Genomic DNA, 21,712 nt, shown 5'->3' with positions numbered 1-21,712 from the left:
TCACAATTGATGACATATAGAAAGAAACTAAGATTAAAACAGCCGTTCTGAGTATCTTTATTCAAGTCAGTGTGAATCAGGAGCAGACACAGATGGTAGTTGGTGCTACAGTCGGCTCTGCTCAATTCTGATGGATCCAGCGACAGAGAAATAGATCCATGTACGTCTCTGTTTTCCTCATCCAAGCTGGCATCCGGTTCAAAACTGTAGAGCTGGATGGCTCCAAAATTGCCGCCATTTTTCTTGCAATGCTAATGATAGCTTGGGGTTGTAAGGGGGCGTAAGATAGTAGGAGACACTGTAAACAAAGGGATGATGGGAAATTAGAGGAGGCTTACTCTGCACCAAATCTTGATACTCTGCAGAAACTATGTTTTTTAAAATTTTGGCTAAAAAAGGCATAATCATAATTAAACGACAACTGGGAACGCTTTAACAACAAATCAAAAGATGATCGGAGTGGAACTTCAATCTTTCAAGAGACTTTTAGCTTGTTTAGCTTCCTAAATGAGCTATATTTAGAAAAATAAGGACTGAGGGTTGATGATTTGGACTTTCAAGGCTTCAAATGTGATCCTTGTGTTCTTGTTTTCAAATTTGAGGCCCTCTGACAAAATCTCTCAGGCCCGTCCGAAGCTAGGTCACACAGCAGGAAATTCATGCTAAGAATACAACCAACTGTTGTACTTTGTGACTCAGTTCTTTCCACGCCTTGAAATCTGTTTGTTCTGGTGATCTCAGGTGATATCATTTGACACAGTAGTAGAAGGAAAAATAGAAAAAGGCTGAAGATAAAAGAGGCAAAAAATATAGTTTTTTATCAACATATTAAACTATTTGAACATATTAGGGCCAATTTTTTAACTGTACAACTAATAGAGAGAAACAATCAGATTACTCCACATCTTTCTTTTATTCTGATCAAATATATTTAGTTTTTCAGTCAAACTAAAATTACAAAATAAAAATTTTTGTTATGATTTAGCAGTTTTAATTAGCTTAATTTTTGCGCCTGAAATTTAAATTAAAAATGTATTTAAAATGCTTGCATTGGAGAAAATATGATAAAGCATGTTTCTGATTAAGAAAATTTCCAGCTCTTTTGACAAATTTTAGAAATTCGCCATGTTTGATAAAAAAAAACAAAAAACATGGTAGACGATAAGCAGTATGGCTGTTCTATGGCCTTTAAAATCAGATTCAAAAAGATATAAGAATAAAGCTTAAAAATAAAACACTCTAACAACCAAAAGTGATCCAATAAACAGTGCTAGAAAATCGACTTTTTCCCATTCGCATGTTTTCCATGACATCCTATATTTCATGTCCTCACACCTGCAAATGCGCACACACCAAAGCAAGCAGTGACACAGCTTTATGGTGGTGAATGTAATAAACCGGCACTCCCTCTGTATCTGTGGCCGCCATGGCCTACGTGAGCCTTTTAATGAGCTTCGCCCCGCCTCCCCGTCACTGGCGGTACCACTCCAGTTCAGTGGCGAACCGTCCGCAGGTGCGGTACTTCCCTAATTCTATGGATGTAAATGTCCCTAAATGATGCTAAAACCAAGAAAAAAACCCAACATAAACCAAAAAAATGCAATCTCAACAAAAAACTTTATGTCTGGGGTCAGATAAGAATCTTTATGGCCCCCGTTGTTGGACTGCAGCACGCAGATAAAGGCGACATTAATCCGACGATTGTCTCACGTAGAGGTCGGAATCACGTGGAAATAAAGTCTTCAGTGGCTTCAAACTATATCTGAAGTGGTGGTTGTGTTATTGCATTACTTTTATCTTCCACAATAAAGATAAGATCACAGCTGCACCATCACTTTTGAGGTTTATGTAGCTGCTTGAAGGTTACAGCGGCAAAAACTGATTGAACCATATTCAAAATGGATAAAGAAAAGTGAAAAACTTAAGGAAATTTTCAGTTTTTGTATTTTTCTTTGATCTGGTTTGTCATATTTATATTGTTTGATTCATCAACCTTCTTTGAGAATACATGTGAAGGCTAATCAAATCATAAAAAACTTTATTAAAATCTAACCTTGACAGAAAGCTCCTCCTTAAATTTCCCCTTTCATAATGTGTTGCTACCCCAACTAAATATAATGCAGAAAATAACTATAGAAATCAGGCTTTTAAAACTCACACAGTAGACCAAATTAGATATATATATACAATTTAAGGGATTGACTATGTGTTTTCTGAAAACTTGCAAACAATTTAGCCTGAAATGATCAAAACTGGCAAAAATCCTTTTTTTTTTTAATTTTTACTTTTTCTCTAAAGCTTTTCCTAGAAATTTCTAATGAAAATTTTCTCCTACTGGTCAACAACAGACGAAAAAGAACATTTAAAAAATGAATGTAGCAGCAAGAAAAAAAATGCAAAAGTGAAGCTTGTATTCAGACAAAGTTGCTGTTCTGTGATGCAGTTGAGACTTTAAACTGGAAATGATAAATTTATAAGACAGTTTGAACATAAAGCTTTAACTTTATAAAACTAGTGACTGACAGCATTTTTATACAGGCTAAATCTAGTCAAATCTAGTAAGAAAAACAAAAATGGCCGCTCTGTTGGACACTCACTTGTTTGACCCACTTAATGGTAAACTTTGAGGTAAGTTTTTAACACGTTTTACTGGCATCTTTCTTGCCTTGTTTGATGATAGAGGACATACATCAGGGAAATTGGAAAATTGAGTGAATCAGGAAGAGAATAAAAAACTCTTTTCAAATAAAGTATATTTGTGACCTACGAAATACACTGGAAAGGCCATAAAACTCCTGCTCCTTTGCATTCTAATGCACCTGCTTGTTGACGACTAGATCTATGTATGGCTTGACTTTCCTCGTCCGATCTAGTTAAAAACTGTACGGCTCCAATATTGTTCGCCATTTATGTTGCACCGGTAATGTTAGGTTGGGGGTGTGAGGGGCTGTAAGCTAGTGGGGGAGTGTGTAAACAAAGGGATGATGGGAAGTAGAGACAGGCTTACTCCCTGCCAACTCAGAGGTGAATTTCTAATGAACTATTGTCGCTTTGCAGAAATGATATCCTGGAAAACAAATCATTTTTTTACATTATCTAAAATTGACAAAATCACAATTAAAAGAACGCTTGGAACGCTTTAAAAATAGATTAAAAGATTATTAAAATGGGTCTTAAATCTCATCAAATCCTCAGGCTAGAATGGTGCTCATCAATAAGACAACTCCTATGTGATGATTTATCTATATCCATTAGTTAAGGACTCCTTCAATGAAAAACATTAGCAATGCATTGTGGGATTTGTAGTACATAAGCAGGACACACACGAACCAGCTCTAATAGGGCTTTATTGGCTATGTATGCTGACTTTAACTCATGAAATGAAAGTATAGGTCACTCTACAGATTCTCCATGAGTAAACACTGATCAAATATGTGTAATTAATACCTAATCATATATTTTTATAGTTATCCTCTGAGGAGCTGACAGCTGAGTGGAGACAAACCAATTTGAGTGGTGATAATCATGAGAGCATATTTTTAGTGGCAGTACAGACTCACACTAGCAAGTTGGTAAACATCTTTTAAGAAGAAAATCAAAAGAGTGATTCAGCTCACTGGAATATCTTCAGATTCTAAGAAGAGGAACACCATGTACAGAAAGAAAAACAGATGCGATCACGTCATCTGGCCTGTTTCGCTCGATCTGGAACTGAAACATGAACGCTGTAGAATGTGTTTCTCAATGAACCAGTGAGGCCGGGGCTCGGATTGTTGACATATTTGTGTCAACAACTTTGTGTCACTGGTTGAAAAGAAAAAAGAAAAAAAAAAACAAGAAATGCTGCATTTTTCCATCATTGTTCCTTGTTGTGCTTGTAGTACGAAGGTTACTGATTGTTGCAGCTGTGATGCAACTTGAGATTTAGCTGGTGCACTGCAATACGGTTTACTCAATTGAAGAAAAAAAGAAACACTTGTTGGATGATCTCAAACAGGATAAAAACATAAAAGTGTTTTTGAAACACCCCCCCCTTAGGGTAAGATCTGTGCTTTTCTGTCACTTTAAGGAAAATTTTTTCAACTTTTTATATTTTTCATAAAGTTTGCATCTGCAATTCTGCACCTGGATCATCCAAAACCACCTTTTGCAACTAAATCCACTTTATAAACTGTCATATTTACTATTGCTGACATGCAAAGCGCCAAAATACATTTAACAGCATAAAATATTACTGTTTTACGTGCCTCTGCTTTTTGTTTTCTTTGTTAATAGTTGAGAGTTAAAAAAACTGTAAATCAGTTTTGCATTTCGATTAATCAAATTCATTAATAAATGTACCTTTTAAGTGTTTTTTGTGTATTTTTTTTAAATAAATACATTTTAAATGTAAAACTTAATAATTTTATCACTGAAAATTGCTACTTTTTTAGTAAAAAAAGAGCAATGTTTGATTGAATCAAATTTTGACCTTTGAATTCAAAATGATTCAGTATTATTGTAGTGAAACCCAGCCTGAGTCGAGAGGTCTTTTATATTCTTGTGAAAAAGGAAATAGTTGCCTAACAGTTTGTGACACACCTGTGCCGATACCATCTTTGCTAGTCCGTCTGCACACCGAGATCCAGGCGTGCCACGGAGTTTCAGATCACCTTTTCCCAGTTAAGAAGACACCGTCTTCAGGTTAGGGCAGGAAAGTGTTAGTCATTTGAAAATTCTTTTGTAACACCATCGCATGCAGCACGAGTTCTGCTCTTTTATTGGTTGCTTTTGCCCTTAATCTTATTCAGTAACAATGGATTTCGATTGACAGGCTCTTTTACTAGTACACTTTAATTACTGCAGCTTTTTAATGACGTTAAATCTCAATGAAACTGTCTGTGAGTTGACATTTAAGATAAGACAAATAAAATACTTCAATCATTAAAAGCGAACATCACGTGGCAGCAGATCTTTCTTTCTGAGCTCTAAAAAGAGTTTCATTTAATGAAATTTAGGGAAAAAAGTGGTTAAAAGCACAGTGTTAATGAGGAATAATGGTGACAGAAAACCTCCACACTATAACCTCAAATTAGAGTTACACAACCTCAACTCTGAACTCCACAACAGCTGATTTGTTGAGTTTGAGACAGAACATGCTGCAAAGCGAAGGTCTTTTTACCCTCGAAACATTTTACAGTGGTGTCTAGAGGGGTGGGTGGTGGAGCTGATCAAGGCCTTTGAAGCCGTCGGGGAGATAAAAGTTCAGGTCACATTCCCCCACAATCTGATGTTTGCTTTTCCAGATCCAAGAAACTGGTCCCACCTGCTGCTGAGATTAGACCTAAAAATACCACCGAAGTCAGATTTTAATTCACACAAAACCATCCGCCTCGATTACAAACTTAACAAACAAATCTCCACGAGAGAGCGACTTCACTTCCAGGTAAAGCAGCAGAAGCCGCATCCATTTGCCTCACTGCGGTCGGGGTCATATTTGAATGTGTCGACAGAGATCAAGTGGCAGCAGGGCAGTTTGGGATTTAATCATCAGTATTGATGTTGAGTGATATACACACGTATTTTTTGAGGAGAAGGTGCATGTATATGCGGCGGCATTTGTTTAAACCTCAATATTTATCAGGTTATGAGAAATGGGCTTGAAAGTGTCAGAAATATGAATTCATTTGGTTTGCTGTGCTAAATAATCCTTCCAGCTACACTTTAAATAAGAATTAAGGAAACATTTTCATATTGCAAATATATGTTTTGTTATGAAAAAATATAAAGCTTTATGTTCCAAAAAACTTGAAAAATTTAATGGTTTTGGAGACTGAAAGTGCAGATATAACCTAAAAATAGAAAAAAAATCCAACCTATGGACTGATACATACTGTATTTTCTAAAAAGAAAAAGTGCTAAAAATGTTTTATTCTTTTAAAATTATAAATTATTAGAGCTAAAATCAATCTGTATGAAAAAAGCCTGACGGTTTATGTGAAGGTTACACATAAAAGTTCCATTTATTTTTCAAATTTGCATAATTTGTAAAACTTCTTGTCATAATATGAATCCACAAAATTTGTCTGGATGAATCTTAAGTCCATAAATATGGGGAAAAAATAACTACAATTTAAATTAACAAAATATATATATTTTAAGTTTTTTTTATTTTTTTATTTTTAATGCCTAAAAGTAATGACACCACACTCTTCTAAAGAGGAAGGGTAAGTTCCTCTTTGCTGTGACTCACCCACAAACACAGACCACAAAATTGATCAATTATTTACACGTTTAAATGTTGGCCAGCAAATCAAGTGACTTTGTCCAAATGCAAAACGCTGACAAAGTGATGCTTCAGATAAAGGTTTCTGGATCACATCTTATCTTAAGCCCATCACACATTTTGTCTTTTTTTCTCTGTTGCCCACAAACGTTTCCTGCGTCTCCGATCAGTTACTGTCATCTGTCGTGATGTCGTTTCTGCAGAGCTGCCAAAAGCTTCAGAACAAACAAGCTGCTTCCTCATCAAACAAAAAAACATTTGCGAGAACTACAGCAAGCTTTCTGAACCTACAACATACTCAAAGGGCTTTTGGAGTTAGAACCACTGATGGAACTGCATGTATTGTCCTATTATTAGGAATTGCCCACATTGACTGTCTCTAAATCATTCTGGTCCACTTCAGAGTTAATATTTAAAAGAATTCCATGAGATCAACACACATCCCTTTTGAATCTGTTCCTCCAGTAGAAGCTTGTTAACTGTTCTCGGCTGAAATGAATAGTTTCCAGTTCAAGCGGGTCATCCCACAAAAAAAAAGAAACAAGAAAACAAAAGATGTTCACTAAAAATATGAACAAATACGACAAAAAACAAAGGCGCTGGTGGTTGGAGTGGCCTGGTACCATTTCCACACAAACTACAGTCAGTGTCAAGAGCAGAGCGTGGGGGGGGGGGTGAATGGAATGATTGTGATGGGAAGGAGTTAGAGAGAAGTGCAGGATGGACTTTGACTGCAAACGTCAAGAAGGATCAATACGTCAGGAACCAAGTTAAACCTGACAAAACAAAGAAGCAGGGGAACAAACGGCGAGCGATCCTGTGATTCTAAAGCAAAGAAAGGATGACAAAAGACAGAACTGCTTAGAATATGAGCTGAACATAGAAATAATTTGCTAATCCCAACAAACAGACGTCCAGTGGAGCTCACATGTCAGCTAAGTGTAACAGGTTCACAATATATACTATTATTACACAAAAATGTATTTTTTTATTGATTGCATGCTACCTGGGTCTTTCATATAAGTATAAGTTGATCCTCCTTCTTCCCTTTTCTTAATCGGGATGAGAATGGCTTTATTTTTCATTTTGGTGCTAATTTAAACTTTGAATTGTTTCCGTTTTGTCTGAGCCTGGCTCATGCTAACGCAATATTTTGCTGTAACCACAATAAACGAAAACAGGTCCTAGAAAATTCCTCTGGCATCACGTGACTTCCTGATGCATCACACCGCAAAAACCACAACACAACCCAAAGCAGAGACAAAAACAGTAACATGAAACAAAAGTGATGCTAAATTGAACTGAACCGCATCAGGGTTTAGTTGCAAGCGAATCAAGCCCCTTGATTTTAGCTAAATGAGGGTTTTATCTGCACCACGATTTAGGTTTACTTTCATGTATAATAAATGAACCAGACTATAGAGGAAAACAAGCCTTGTTTGGATCCAACAGCACCCTGAAATTGTGTTTAAGACGTTCCCTCGTTTTCTACATTCTAAAAGTAATTCATGACTGGTCAAATCCACAAAGTAGGATTCAAGATTTGTGATTTTTCTTTGACAGAAATGAACATTTTCACACTTTTTCATAGAAAAATGACTTCAGTTTTATAGAATGAAAATCTGCTCACGATGAAAGATTTTAGTGAATTTGGCAAACTGAACGCATTCATGTACATGAGTACATGAGGAGATTGATTGACAGGATCAACAGCCAATCAGAATGCAAAACACACACACACAAAAGGAAAATCACACTGAAAAAAATCTGCAAAGGAATCACTCCACATCAGCACAGCCCCACCCTTTGAAGCAAAGGATGCCAATACATTCTACAAGTTAATTTCCTTTGATTCACTTTCACACACTTTGATAGGTGTGAACCAAACCAACCGGAAAATACTTCAGATCCGTTAGTTGCCTATCTGGGAGGAGTAATAAACAAGCCCAGATCAATAAAAGGAACAAGGCCAAAGAAAAAAGGCGGTTTGTACCGCCTCTCCTCTGACTAACAACCTCCTCAAAAAACGTTCTTTAATCTATGTAGCGGATAGTCTGTCTGCATTCACACTGCAGAGAACAGCACCAGAATTCACCTGCAAACAAACCAAGACTCGTTTTAGACGGAACGTTCACCCCTGACCTACAAGAAGAAGTGATCTTTTACATAAACCCAAAGAGTTCCTCCAACAACACGTCTTTTTATTGACTTTGACTCTATTTTTTCCATTTAAAGAAATTGTGAAATTGTAACGCTTGGGAGCCACCTATCTTTAGGACAAACTTTGGTTGAAAATTCTTCTTAAAAAAAAAAAAGAATTATTATTTGGACTACAGCTGTAGTTAACCAATAAATGAGCTCCACTGATGATCAGTTCCATCTTGATTAAATCAACTTCCCAGCATCATTTCATATCACATGTACCGAGGCTTAATCATTAAACCCAATAAAAGCAATGAAAGTTTCTTTTGAATATTTTACGGATTTAAAAAAAAAGAGGGAAAAAAAGTCAAATCTGACACTGAAAAAGTCTTTTGAATAACTGTTACTCTTTAGATACGTCTTTTGTCAATTTTGTTTTAAAAATCTGTTTTCTCGTTAAACTTTATTGCTCAGTGCTTTACGACCAGCAATAAAGGGCGTGTTGGGATTAAAGGTGGAGCGACTCTGCGAGCGTGCAAAGGTTGTTGCCTTTTGGGTGTTTGGAAGTACAGGTAAGCAGTTTTCAAGCAGCATTAAGATTGTCAACAAAAAAAGAAGAAAATAATTAAAAATTGGTAATCTGTACGGTTCCAGTCAGCATAACTCACACAAAATATTAATATAAAAAAATCATGAATAATCTGACCTACTTTTAGATTCAAATTCTCTCAAGAATACACTGTTGTCATTTGAAGACAAAACCTGCATTTCAGGTTGATCGCCTCAGGTCCTTTGAGAATTCTAAACTTTAGATATTGAACATTACACCTAACATTTAACTAACTTCCTCATTTCAAAGCTTTTTACTTTACTCAGTAAAATAATTTAAGGCTCCATGAGCCAAAAACCCATTTAAAATGATTTTCTTTTCATTGACACATTTAATTAGAAGTTGGTGTCTGGAGGCTGTTTTGTTCCTACTTTCATGCAGTAATCTGAATAAGGATGTGGTTTATTTTTCACGTGACTGCACACAATTAAAGCAGAGCGATTGTTTTAACCACGGTGAGGAAATAATTTCATTCACTTATGAAAACTGTAAGGTTTAAAAAAACATGATCTCACATTTGAGGACACCATTTACCAGACCTTTCATTCAGGATGAATTTTACTTTCAAAAGGATTTAAAAATAAGTAGAAATGAACACATAAACCATGTTTATGGCTGTATTTTCACTGATTTTCTTTTTCGTAAAAAAAAAAAAGTCCAAACATTATTCTCTTTTTACTCTTTTCTACCTTCAAAAATGCCCTTTTCATTTAATCTTACTTATTAATAAATACAAAACCAATTATTTTACATTAAGATTTGAATAAAAGCTAAAATATAAAGTTTCCTTCTTTTGTAATTAAACTAATCTCCCTACAAGAACCTACAGAAAAGATCCACGAATTGCTAATTATTTTGCATGTTTAAATCCCAAGATTTTTTCGTAAATGATCATTTCAACCATAAGAAACTGGTTTTTATTTGTTGCATCATTCATTCCTGTCATTTTTGAAGCACATCTAGGATTTTTATGCCTTCATTTGTATTATTCTATTTTTTGCAAATTTTGATTTTATGTGCACTCATTTGTGTACTCAGAATGTAGACAAAAGTATGCAGCGGCCTGCTAAGTAAGGTGTGTCAGCAGCACTTATCTAATGGAGGATGCAAACGGTCAAACCGAGGTTGAAGTTTAGCACCAAGCTCGATAACAGAAATACCTTTGGTCGCTCATGGGTGCAGCACCTGTTCTTTTAAACACATGTCAGGAAGAATAGCTAATGCAGGAGTTCTGTTTGATAAGACTGAGTTTAACACCAATGGTTTCATAGCCGGATGAGACACAGAAATGAGGTTTGGTTGACGTGGGTTCATTTTTGCTAAAAGCCACAGCAGCAAATTTATTCTATTAAAGTAGCAGTCTCCTACTTTGGTGTGACACAAACTTTAGCAATTAACTCCACAGACACAACAAAAAAACATGTAATTTTATTGCCTCCCCATATATATATATATATACGTGTTTTTTTGATAGAGGTGTATGACAGTCTTGAATAAACCCAGTTTATTTACACATCACATGATTTTACTTTTCTGTATTTTTTATACTGCTTGTGTTTCTATGTTCTTTTTATGTGTGTAAATAAACAGATAAAGTAAAATAAAATAAAGTAGAAAAAACAGTCCTGCCCACTAATCAGAGGCCAATTTCTAACAAACTCCTATGGAAATTTTTTTAGGTCATGATTCAACGTTTAATGCATTTTTCAATTGACAATTCAATTTTTGAATTGTCAATTGAAAAATGTATAAAAGTTTGAATTATGATAAAAAAAAAACTTCCATAAACTCCTGTTGCTCTGTGGAAACAACACGTTTTTTTTTTATTATTATTATTATTTTGGGCTAAATAATCATATTTAATACTATAGGGAACACTTATCAGAGTGGGAGTTTAATTAAGTAAATTAGATTAGAAACCATTTGAAAGAAACAAGAAAATCTCTTGTTAAATTTATTTTATTTTTAAGCAAGAAACAAATTTGCACATAATTAATTGTCTGCTTGATTTCTCTGGTTTCACTTTGGTTATCGTGGTTTGTGACATGAGTGCTTTCTCTGTGGTTTTTTATTTTCTTCTTTTTTTTTTTTACAATGGTTACATTTCAAAGAGTTTAGGGCAGTACTCAAACCTTGACCACGCAAACACCAAGAAAAAAAAAGAGAGTTTTTAGCAGCCATCTCTTCTTTTTGACCTGTCACATGCATGTTCTCATGTTTGACAGAGTCACATAAAGCAAATAAAAGCAACAAAGCACCTTTCATGAAGCGAGATTTTTTTTTTTTTTGTCTTTTGCAAGCTTTTTAAAGTCTGCCACGCCTCTGTTTAAATTCTTTAAATTGCTACCATAGACAAGTCGTTCAGTTCATGCATGCGAGTGTTACTTAACACAGAGAGTGTGAGTCAGGCTTTAGTATGACGTAAGCTTGTGTGTTCACGTTTGTAGGATAAGACAACAAGATGGCTTTTCTCCATCACTATAAGAACCGGTCGGACCGGCATATCCGCGACTCAAGAATCCGCCCTCCGTGTCCCTGCCGGCCGTGCTGGGACTGCATGAGCATGTGCAATAATCAGAGGCTCTGTGTCGCAGCCAGCTCTGGTGTCACGTTACAGCTCACGCTCAGAGCAAACGCTGAGCTAAACAGCATTTTAACCCCAGACTATGCTGTCACAACCCGTGGGCCTGCAACCCTGCAGCAAAGTAAACTTCAGTCAATCAATGGGATTCACTACTGAGGCCCAATTAATGATTAATTAACCTTACAGCGGGAATTTCGCTCGTTGCCCCGCTTGCAAGAAAATCCAATGAATGTGCACAAAGATAAGCCATGCAAACATTTATGAGCTAAATGTTAGGAAACTGTTTTCGCTTCTGCTGCTGGATGGAGCGGAAATCTGAGGCGCAAGCGTGGGACTGTGTCTGGAAACAGCGTGAAGCAAAGCAAAATACCGCCAAAACAGCAGTAAAGGTGATCCAATCCTGTTAAATCTTTTTTTTCTGTATTTTTAGAGACTTCCAGGAGATTAAACTCACCTGGTCAAACAAAAAAAAAACAACAGCACAAGATCAGGATTATAACAGAGCAAACACATAAAGAGCTTCAGCGATTCACAGGTTTATTTTGTAAAAAGTCATTACTCTGAGGAGTATCTTAAGCATCTTAAGGTAAGTATTTTTAGTTGAAAAAAACTAAGGAGTAAATACACAAGGAAATCACGTTGAACAATCATCTTGTTAAAATCAAAGTCTGTTTTATAGTCTAAAGCATCAAAATCCTCAATTTTCTTGGACTATTTAGAAGATTTAAATGAATAAATGTCTATAAATATTTAAAAGAAAATAAAATCAGTGTCACAGAGTGGAAGATTACACAAAAAAGCAAAATTTTCACAACTAAATAATCAAAAAATCTTAAAATATATATATGTATCATATATTATATATGTATACATCAATAAAATATATAATATAGTACATTTATAATATATGTATGGTATGTTATACAATAAATGTATATACATATAAATGTATATACATATAAATGTATTTATATATATATATATATATATATATATATATATATATGTGTGTGTGTATATGTGTATATTTATTACTTATACATATATATACATATATACTGTATATATATCTTTTTTCTTGTCTTATTTCATTAAGCTGAACAAATTGTTTCTGAGATTGTTTTCCCTTAGAGTATTAATTTCTGACAACAATACAGTGAGATGCAGCCGTGTGTAATACAATACGACCGCGGCTAACATCAGCATTGATGTCAAGCAAAAAGGCGGAGCTACTTTCTGGGTATCCTCACTCTACGAAGCGGTATTCCACTCCCAGCTGCTTCCTTTAAGCAGAGACAGAATCTTCTCAAAACAGAGTCCTCAAATATTATAAAGATCCTAAATGAGTGAACACAGTGACAACACAAATACAAAAATCCAACTGAGTCAAAACTCTTCAGTTCTGCTGCCTTCTCTGGCCGTGTCTGTTTGTGGAGAGAAGGAAAAGATTCCGCCTCTGCATCTTTATCTACCTTAAATTTCACTTTCCTGACCCTCAGAGGAAGAAAGCTCCACCGCTCTTCTCTTTTTGCTTTGCTCGACATTACCGTCTGCAAACAGCAACTTTGATTGGAAATAGGAAATTGACGCCCCACCAGCGCGCTATGACGGTTTCAATCCAAATGACAAGAAATTATAGCTTTAAACATCTTCTAATGAGAAGTTTCAGTTTGAAAGTTTGCTTATAAACGTACCATCAAAAGGCTTTAAAAAAGGAAACTATGGAGCTGTGAAGCTGGAAAAATTAAAATTAATTACATAAATAGGTTACAGAATAAACAGTTATATTGATGGAGTTAACAGGTGACATCTAATAAATAATAAAGTTTTACGACTTATAACTTCCAGATTTTTTATTTTATTATTTAACTTAAAATAAATAGGCACAAGCTGGAAAAAAAACCCAAGTGATTCTTTATTTTTATCATTCAATTAAGTCTTTACTTTTTTGTTTGCATAAAAGTCATAATGATATGATAGAAAAAAAAATTCGGAACATTTTTTAAATAAAAATACATTTTTGGGGGAAAAAAAACTCAAGTATATTTAGCATTTAAAACCCCTCCCCTGGGACTTTCATCAAACTCTTTATGTCTGCATTAACTCTCATCTCCTTCCATCACCTGTACCTTGCCCTCTCTCCATTCCAGCTGTTGCCGTGGCGATGGGAGGGGAAGGGATGGGGGGGGGGCACCTGGGACCTTTACCTGTGTGCTAAATGCAGCGTCTCTATGGCGTCAAAGGCAAACAATGTCCTGAGTAATTTATCACCAAGGAGATAAACTTGCAGGGGAGGGACGGTTGCTCCAAGGAGACGAGGATTCAGAGAAAGAGTGGAACGATGAGGAACAAACGGAACGTTTGTCGGGATGGTCTCATCTTTTACTTTGGGATTTATACCAATTATTTAACTTAAAATAACTGTTTTTTAAACTTTTGTGGTTAGATACATTTTTTTGTGTGTTCTCACACTTTTATTTACTGTTTCATTTGCATTCCCATCGTTTTTAAAGGTGTTTCATTTTCCTTTACTTCTTTTTTTTTGCTTTTTTTTTTTTATTTGGAAAATGTGTTTAATGTGAAAATATTTGAGCTACTTGAGTGGGAAAAGTGCTCAAAAAAAGTTGGATTTAAAAGCAGAGGTTACATCATCTTTAAGAAAATAGGGAAAAAATGAATAAAAGAAGAAATTCCATTTTAAAACGTAAATCTGGAACATTTTATGAAATGTCATCATTTTGTATTTTACTATAATCAAATGATCTTTGATTTAATCTTTTATTTTTTATTAATTAGGTCAAACTTGACCTTTTATACATTTATTAATTTTCACACACATCACAATCACACTTTGATAACCATCCCTGATTAAATATTTCATGGAATCTTCCCTCTTTAGTGGCATTAACTTATTTCAAAACCTGCTTTTAATGACACGTTTACTTTCAGATTTAGGGTCATGTAATCTGTAAATGTCCCTTTGTCCGAGAAATCATTTACAGGATGGAGTACAAAGAAAAGCAGTGTCACAAACATGTCGAATGGAACAAAAATGCTAGAAAAGAATCTTAGATTTCCTGGGCATGGATCTCTCTACAATGAAGTCCAAGAAAAGGAAAAAAAAAGAGGCCAGAGCCCAAAGCAAACAAAGGAGCAACTGAAACCAAACAATCGGTCAGGGGAACATTCCTCAAAGTCTTTGGTTAACCTGCTATAAAAAATGTGGGAGAAAGATACGATCATTTACTCATTAAAAAAAAGTTTTTTATCGATCAGAAACAGATAAGATTGAGATTTCACTGAGATTTCACTTAAAAATATATTATTGTGCATCTTAAACCAACGAAGGGGAGCTGACACATGTTGAAAATGCTCTTTTTAGGTTGACATGTGTAAGTCAGTTGTTTTCCAACAAGCAAGAATATTTTTCTCTGAAATTGATTACTTTTTTTAAAGCAACAAAATTATGGTTTTGTGAGTGGAATAGTGTTTTTCCAAACTTTTTTTTCCAAAATCATGAAAATGTGTCCAATCGGTTTTCCGAAAAGTAAATTTCAATGCTGGTTCTGCTTTTTCTTTTTCTTTTTTTTAACTAACCCGTTAAATGTGTTATCGGTGTAAACAGCACTACTGTTTAGTTGTAAACCTGCTCCAAAAAGCACATGTGCACACGCAAAACTCAAAAACTGCAGAAAATAAATGAAAAAATTACAAAAAAAAAATAAAAAATCAAAGTAGTGTGATGGAAATTCTACATTTCCTCCTTAGTTTTCATCAAGTACATTTAGTGAGGGACTTTTGCGTACAGTTAAAAGTTTTGAAACAATATTTGTTTGTTTTCTTGCCAGAACATTTTATCGTGATGTATTAACATTTTGACTTCATTAGAACGTCTCGTCCATATTAGATATTGCACTAACGTTCCTGTCTTAAGTTCCTGATTGAAGTTGTTTGTATGACTGTACAAAATACGAATGTACTTTATCACAGGAAGACTTCTCCAGGCTTTTCTCTACTCTGATTAATAAACATTCTTGAAACCGTTTGACAAACATTTCTTTGTTCTAACGATTTTTCCACCACAGTAGCTAAACATATAAATACAAATTTGAATATTATACTGCATTAATTTAGAATCTAAAATTAAATTCAAGGGATTTAATTTTTCCTTAAACTGCATTTTGGTAAAGCCTTTTCTAAGTGGTCGGATGAATTTGAGGTCCCAGTGAGGATCAGTTTAATCAGGATTAAATATATTGGTCCGAAAAGGACGGATTTTCTTCTGTTTTATTACTAGAGTTGTTGGAAAACTGAAACTGACACAAAATCAGACGTTTTTAATCGTTCAATCAAAGTAACCGTGTGTCTCACCAGAAATGTAGAAATTCCTTCAAAATAAAAGCATCTTAGCCTAACATGCTAATTCAAAACTATTTTAACAGTTAATTAAATATTGTTTAACATAAAAAAAGAAAATACAAAAACAAAAGTAGATAAATCTGTACTGTTGATCAGACTTTTTACTATTTAAATTAAAAATGTATGTAATATGTGAGTTAATAACAGGTAAAACCAGCCAGATGATGTTTCACCCAACAGCTTGATTATAATATGAATGAGAGTCAATCTAAATATAAATTAGCTCAAATTAGATTAGATGTTTTTGAACTGCATACTGAGTACTTTGAGACAACAAACTTGTATATCAGCTGTATGTAAGCTGTAAGAACGCTCCCCCATCTTCCTCACTTGGTTTCTATCAAAGCTCATAACAAAAAATGACTCAAAAACTTTCTTTAACATCTCTGTTACATCCAGAAGTTTGTGTACTTTTGACTCTATAGTGATTATCAGCGAAAAAAAAAGAAAATGTTTCGTTTTGATAAACTTCCTAAACATAAACTTGTGTGCAGATAAGGAAAAGTCTGTCTATCCTACTTTTCTGCTGAGATCTACCATATCTGACAAGGAAATTCTGCTTTTTCTGAAAAGGCAGAATTTTCAGATTTCCTATTTTTATCCGTGATACATAAAATGCTAGACCACCTAAATAAATATCTATCCTTTCTGCAACATTTAAGACAATACCCCAATCTATAAAACAATTATAAAAACATTCAAGGACACAGAGAGTAATCATTAAAGAAAATGGGTTTAATATACAGTGAAAGCGTGACAAAGTTCTGTGAAGGTCAGTGAACTACTCCCTGCTTTCAAATGCAGGAAAATAGTTCTAGTGAATATTTTATTTTAATATGACAAATGGACCAACAATTATTTCATTTTGATCTGATTTTGGGAAAGAAAATGTGACAAAAGTATCAAATTAAGTTAAATAACATGCATTTTATAGCTGTGATATCAACTCAGCCAGTTAAAATGAATCAATTAACAAAATGTGTCTTTTTTTCAGTGTCAGGAGCTGAGGCTCCTCTCCCGAGAGGCAGATTTGAGAGCGGGCAGGCATGTAAATGTGTTCTCTGAGCAGGAGATTTATGCAAACTCTCCTCTCAAACACGTGTGCAGGAACAGCTCCAACGGGTGTGGCTGGATGTGACAAAAAGAGATGGAAAGTTTCCAGTTTCTCACCCTTTTTTTCCCCTCTGTCATGACCCTCCATCAGGACAAGATAAACCTGTTTAACCCCCCTCTCAATCCCATGTCTCCCCCTGTGTGTACACACATACTGGGGGGCCCTCCACGCCCATCCATCCCTAACCTTCCCAGTTTTGCTGCTTCCTAGATTTCACAAGCAGCCTCCATGTCCCCTCCCTTAGGATCAATACAGTCCAACAGGAGGGGGAGGAGCATACAGGTGAGTTCAGAAAACACCTTAAGTCAACTGACACTCAACAATACACCTGTTACTCACTGGAGCCCACAGGGATCTCATAAAAACATTGGTTTAAAATCCTTCACAACACAGTATTTTGTGAATACAAATACAATAATAAGTGACTCTAAAGGGTGTAATATATGTCAAAGCGCTGTACAGGTGAAGTAAGGCTCACCTGTGCCTCGTGCGCGCCGCTCTCCCGGTCCAACTCCCCGATGTAGTACTGCTCCATCCACCGCCGCGCGTTCTCCGAGTGCCGGTGCGGGGGCCCCTCCATCACCCGGCTTATGTCTTTCCCAGAGCGGCTGCGGATCAGCGCCTCCCCGCCCGGGTGCATCCGCAGGAAGGCGGTGACGTCGTACACCCGGGTCCCCAGCAGCACCCAGCAGGAGTCCTTGGTGCAGTGGCGGGCCACCTCCCTCTCCGTGAAGACGCGGGGGGACGTGGACGGAGACATCCTTGGAAGAGCAAACACTGAGCGTACAGAGGAGAACTGAGACACCTCCTCGGAGGAGACTGACGACTGAGCTCTGAGAACTCTGAACCCGGTGGTTGACACCCGCGACGGGGGGAGGGAGGGCGGGGTCTGGTGAAAGGTCGAAAAAAAAAAAAAAAACGTCACGTCAAAGCCGCTTACCTAACCCCTTAAACTTATTTTTGCCATTATTGTTGCCAAATCGCTCATTTCTTTTATTTCCCATTTGAGCAATTAACACAAAAAACATCACACTTTTAAATGTTCGACGCCCCCTAAACGCATCACTATATTCTGAGGCACCTGTTCTGCTGATACGTTCGGGGCTAAAGTACAGGTGACTTCATAACTCGAGATACGAAGCACGAAAATAGACGTTTACGTAGTTTTACTGCACAAAAGTGACCGGATATTTCCGAGCTGTTCAAGTGACGATGGGCGTAAACCGAAAGGTGACGCCGCGTGTTTGGAAAAGAGTCACGTAGTCTGGCGACACTTCCTCATCAAGACAGATTAGTTTGAGGATGAAGTCACACATCAAACCGGAATATTAAAAAACAATTAACTATTTAACTCACAGAACGGTGGGATATTTAATAAATGTGTCGATTTATTATTAACATACTAAACAGTTATTCTTTTTTAAATAAAATTCTGTTTTTCAGACGAGAACTTTCTGGAGCTTTATCTTCACGGACCACATGTGCGGTGTTGCGTTGACGTGCTGTCGGAAACGCCGGAAATCGAAATGAAAACTATGAAAACGTTACACAAAAAAAGCGCTTTAACTGACGCGTTATTACAAAAAAACAAGAATTTTTTACATATTTTTTTATAGGTAACATATTGACATTGTTATAATTTTATTTTACTAATACAGGTCATAATTAAACTATATCCATAAATAAATACTAGAAATTTGCTTTAAAAAAATGTTGTAACATTTAAAGTATGAGTCCTTCAGTTTTTGGAACAAAACTTTCTTTAGATAAAGATGGTAAATTAGTTAATACTCATTTTAAAAAATTAGGTTGCTGATAAAATGAAAAAAAAGGTCAATACTAGTGAAATGTAATTCTGCATTAGTAAATATGCATGTATTTATGTATATGTAATGCATATATATTTATAATGCAATGATGATGTCTTCTTAAATATCCAAAAGACCTTTCTGGTTGGTCTTTCTTTGTGATTAGGTCCCCTCAGAAGATAATTTACTTCCTGAAGTGTGCGGATGATATTAAAGATTACTCAATTAATCAATTTTAAGATGAAATTGCTAAATTGTCATTATTAAGTAATTTTCCTTCCATTAAGGAAGGTGGTGCCCCTCCATACAAGACAAAGTCAACGTCTTCATCAAAATTGACCCCCTTACACCACATGTGTGAAAGTCAAGGCCCGGGGGCCGGCTCCGGCCCACAGGGTAATTCTATCCGGCCCTCCAGATCATTTGTTGTTATTAATGGCCCAACGTTGTCTTGCACTTATTTCTAACTTGTATAATTTTGACAAAATATATATTTTATGGAGAGTAAAATATTGGTTAAACCGGTAATGTTAGCTTGGGGTTGTAAGAGGCTGTAAGATAGTGGGAATGTAAACAAAGGAATGATGGGAAATGAGGGAGCTTACTCCACATTAACAGTCCCCCCAACAACTCAGAGTCACGGGCACATTTCTAATAAACTACTGCCGCTCTGAAGAAACTATGTCCTAGAAAAGTTTTTTTTTTTTAATTAAAAACAGCATAATAATTATGATCAATTGACCACTGGGAATGCTTTTATAATAGATCAAAGAAGGATCCCAGTGGGACTTTATAGAACAGAAAAATAAAAAACGAGATTTTATTCCAAAAGTAAAGTTAAACCAACAATCTTAGTAGGACTCACCTTTAAAAATTTAACTTATCCAACTTTTGCATAATTCCCTCCCAGGTCCTCCTCATTATCAGCTGCATGACTGTTCTTAACTCACTAAGCCCATATCACGCTGGTTCCACCCAATAACCTCCCTCTTCTTTCCCCGTCAGCACTAATCATGAGGAAACGTTCAATTTTCAGTTTCTAAAGTGAAGATCTCTGGCGCCACCTGCAGTTGTAGAAAATAATCTTGAGAAGTGTATGTTTTTGTTGCCTGCAGGTCAAACTGAAAGCTCTCTTACTAACTATATAAATTATTTTTATGAACTTTACTTGTAGCTCTAGAGTCAGTTAACAGAATATCTTTAGGAAGTGGATTTTTTTTATTCCTATGCAGATCTATGACTGTGTGCTGAAAAGAAGGGTGTGTTTGATTGTAATGATGGATTCCTAGAAGTGAATTGTTGTTCCTGATTGTTGTCAGATTCAGGTTTGTTGACCTCTTTGTGTGTATCTGATGAAACATGTGAGGTGTGGTGTGACAGGTGTGCCTGAAATGGTTTTGATTTTCCAATGGAGTTACAATGATTTTAAATTTTAAATAAAATTAATGGAAACTAGTAAAGTTCTGTTTTTTAAGTGCATAAAATCTTTTCAATTAAACAAAAATCAAAAACCATTTCTGTGAGAAACTAGTTATGATGATGTCAAGAGAACATTAATATGGAATGGAATCTTTTATTGTCATCGTTTAATGCATGACAAAATTGAGGGTGGCCAACATGCCAAAGTGCAACAAGAACATAAAAAATACTGAAAATCTACATACCAAATATTGTGAATATACCAGATATAACAGAATATCAACTTTTACAATTATTTGTGTGAGGGAATGTGGAAGGACAGTAGATAAATCTTATAAATTAGCGCTATGCTCCATATATGTCCTGAAATATATCAGCTTGTTTTTCTAAAGATAAATAAATAAATTTTAAAAAATGCAGTTGAAGGATTTTTTGACTAATATTTTTTTTCTAGTTTTGTTTCCAATGAAACGCTACATTTCATGGGAATTATTCGGGAAATCGGGAAAAAAGAAAAGATGATTTATGTAATGACTCAATTTAACCACTAGATGTCGCCAAGGTTGCGCTTTTTAATATTTATGACTGGTTTTAAATCTCCGTCTTGACTTGTTGATTTATTACTTTTTAGCTGTGGGCCTACGCAAAGTTTCGGCCAACAGAAAATCAGTGGAATGCTAGAAGATACGAAAATATATATTTTTTAATGATGAAACAAAACATATTTTGATTACTTGAGCAAAGATGCTGTGGAGTTTTCACTGTCCACGCTGAGGCGGTGCTGAAATTCTGACACACTTCAGATCCAGGTTTGGATTGGAAGACTTTCGTAAGATAAACAAACTAAACGCCGATTACGCGTGGAGCAGCCATATAAACCACCACTCGTTGACATGAATTGCGTCCCTGTGCGCCGCTTCATAATTGCCAATTACTGTGCGCTCAGAGACACGCTTGCAGTTGAGTTTCCTCTGTGAATCGGTAGCCCGGATACAGCGGGGAGCGTCCTTGGTATGAGCAGGAGGAGAAAGAAGACCGAGGGAGGAAGAGTGATAATTTGAAGACTTGCCAGGAGTACATTGTCCGCCTCAAAAGGCATTTCAAAGAACCAAACCATTCAGTTTTTCTTTCTCTCCTCTTTTTTCTCCCTTTCTTTCTTCTCGCACGGTTGCAGGGCGTTTGAATCCACCAATGGGGTTTCAAGTTGGAGACATTGGAATGTAAATGAGCCCAGCGCGTGCTCCCGGCGCACTGAAAGGATTGTTTATTGAGCTCCCTGAGCCACGCGCCTGGCCCGGGGGAGTCGGTGTGCAGAAGAATCACACAGCGGGGGCGGGGCCTCGCAACGAAG

General features: G+C 35.9%; 1 protein-coding gene across 1 annotated transcript in view; it reads right to left on the bottom strand.

The window, feature by feature from the left end:
- The window catches only part of fa2h (fatty acid 2-hydroxylase), a 33,714-nt gene extending 15,445 nt beyond the window's left edge, over positions 1-18,269 (bottom strand). The window contains exon 1 of the mRNA XM_024282573.2: positions 17,613-18,269. Within this exon, the coding sequence (XP_024138341.1) occupies positions 17,613-17,894 (282 nt within the window). The 5' untranslated portion in view covers positions 17,895-18,269. The remainder of the gene's footprint in view (positions 1-17,612) is intronic.
- Positions 18,270-21,712: the final 3,443 nt, after the last annotated feature.

The sequence above is a fragment of the Oryzias melastigma genome, linkage group LG6 (assembly GCF_002922805.2).
Source record: "Oryzias melastigma strain HK-1 linkage group LG6, ASM292280v2, whole genome shotgun sequence".
Taxonomy (NCBI): Eukaryota; Metazoa; Chordata; class Actinopteri; order Beloniformes; family Adrianichthyidae; genus Oryzias; species Oryzias melastigma.
Note: the sequence above shows the minus strand (reverse complement) of the source record. Positions and strands in the feature narration are given on the sequence as shown.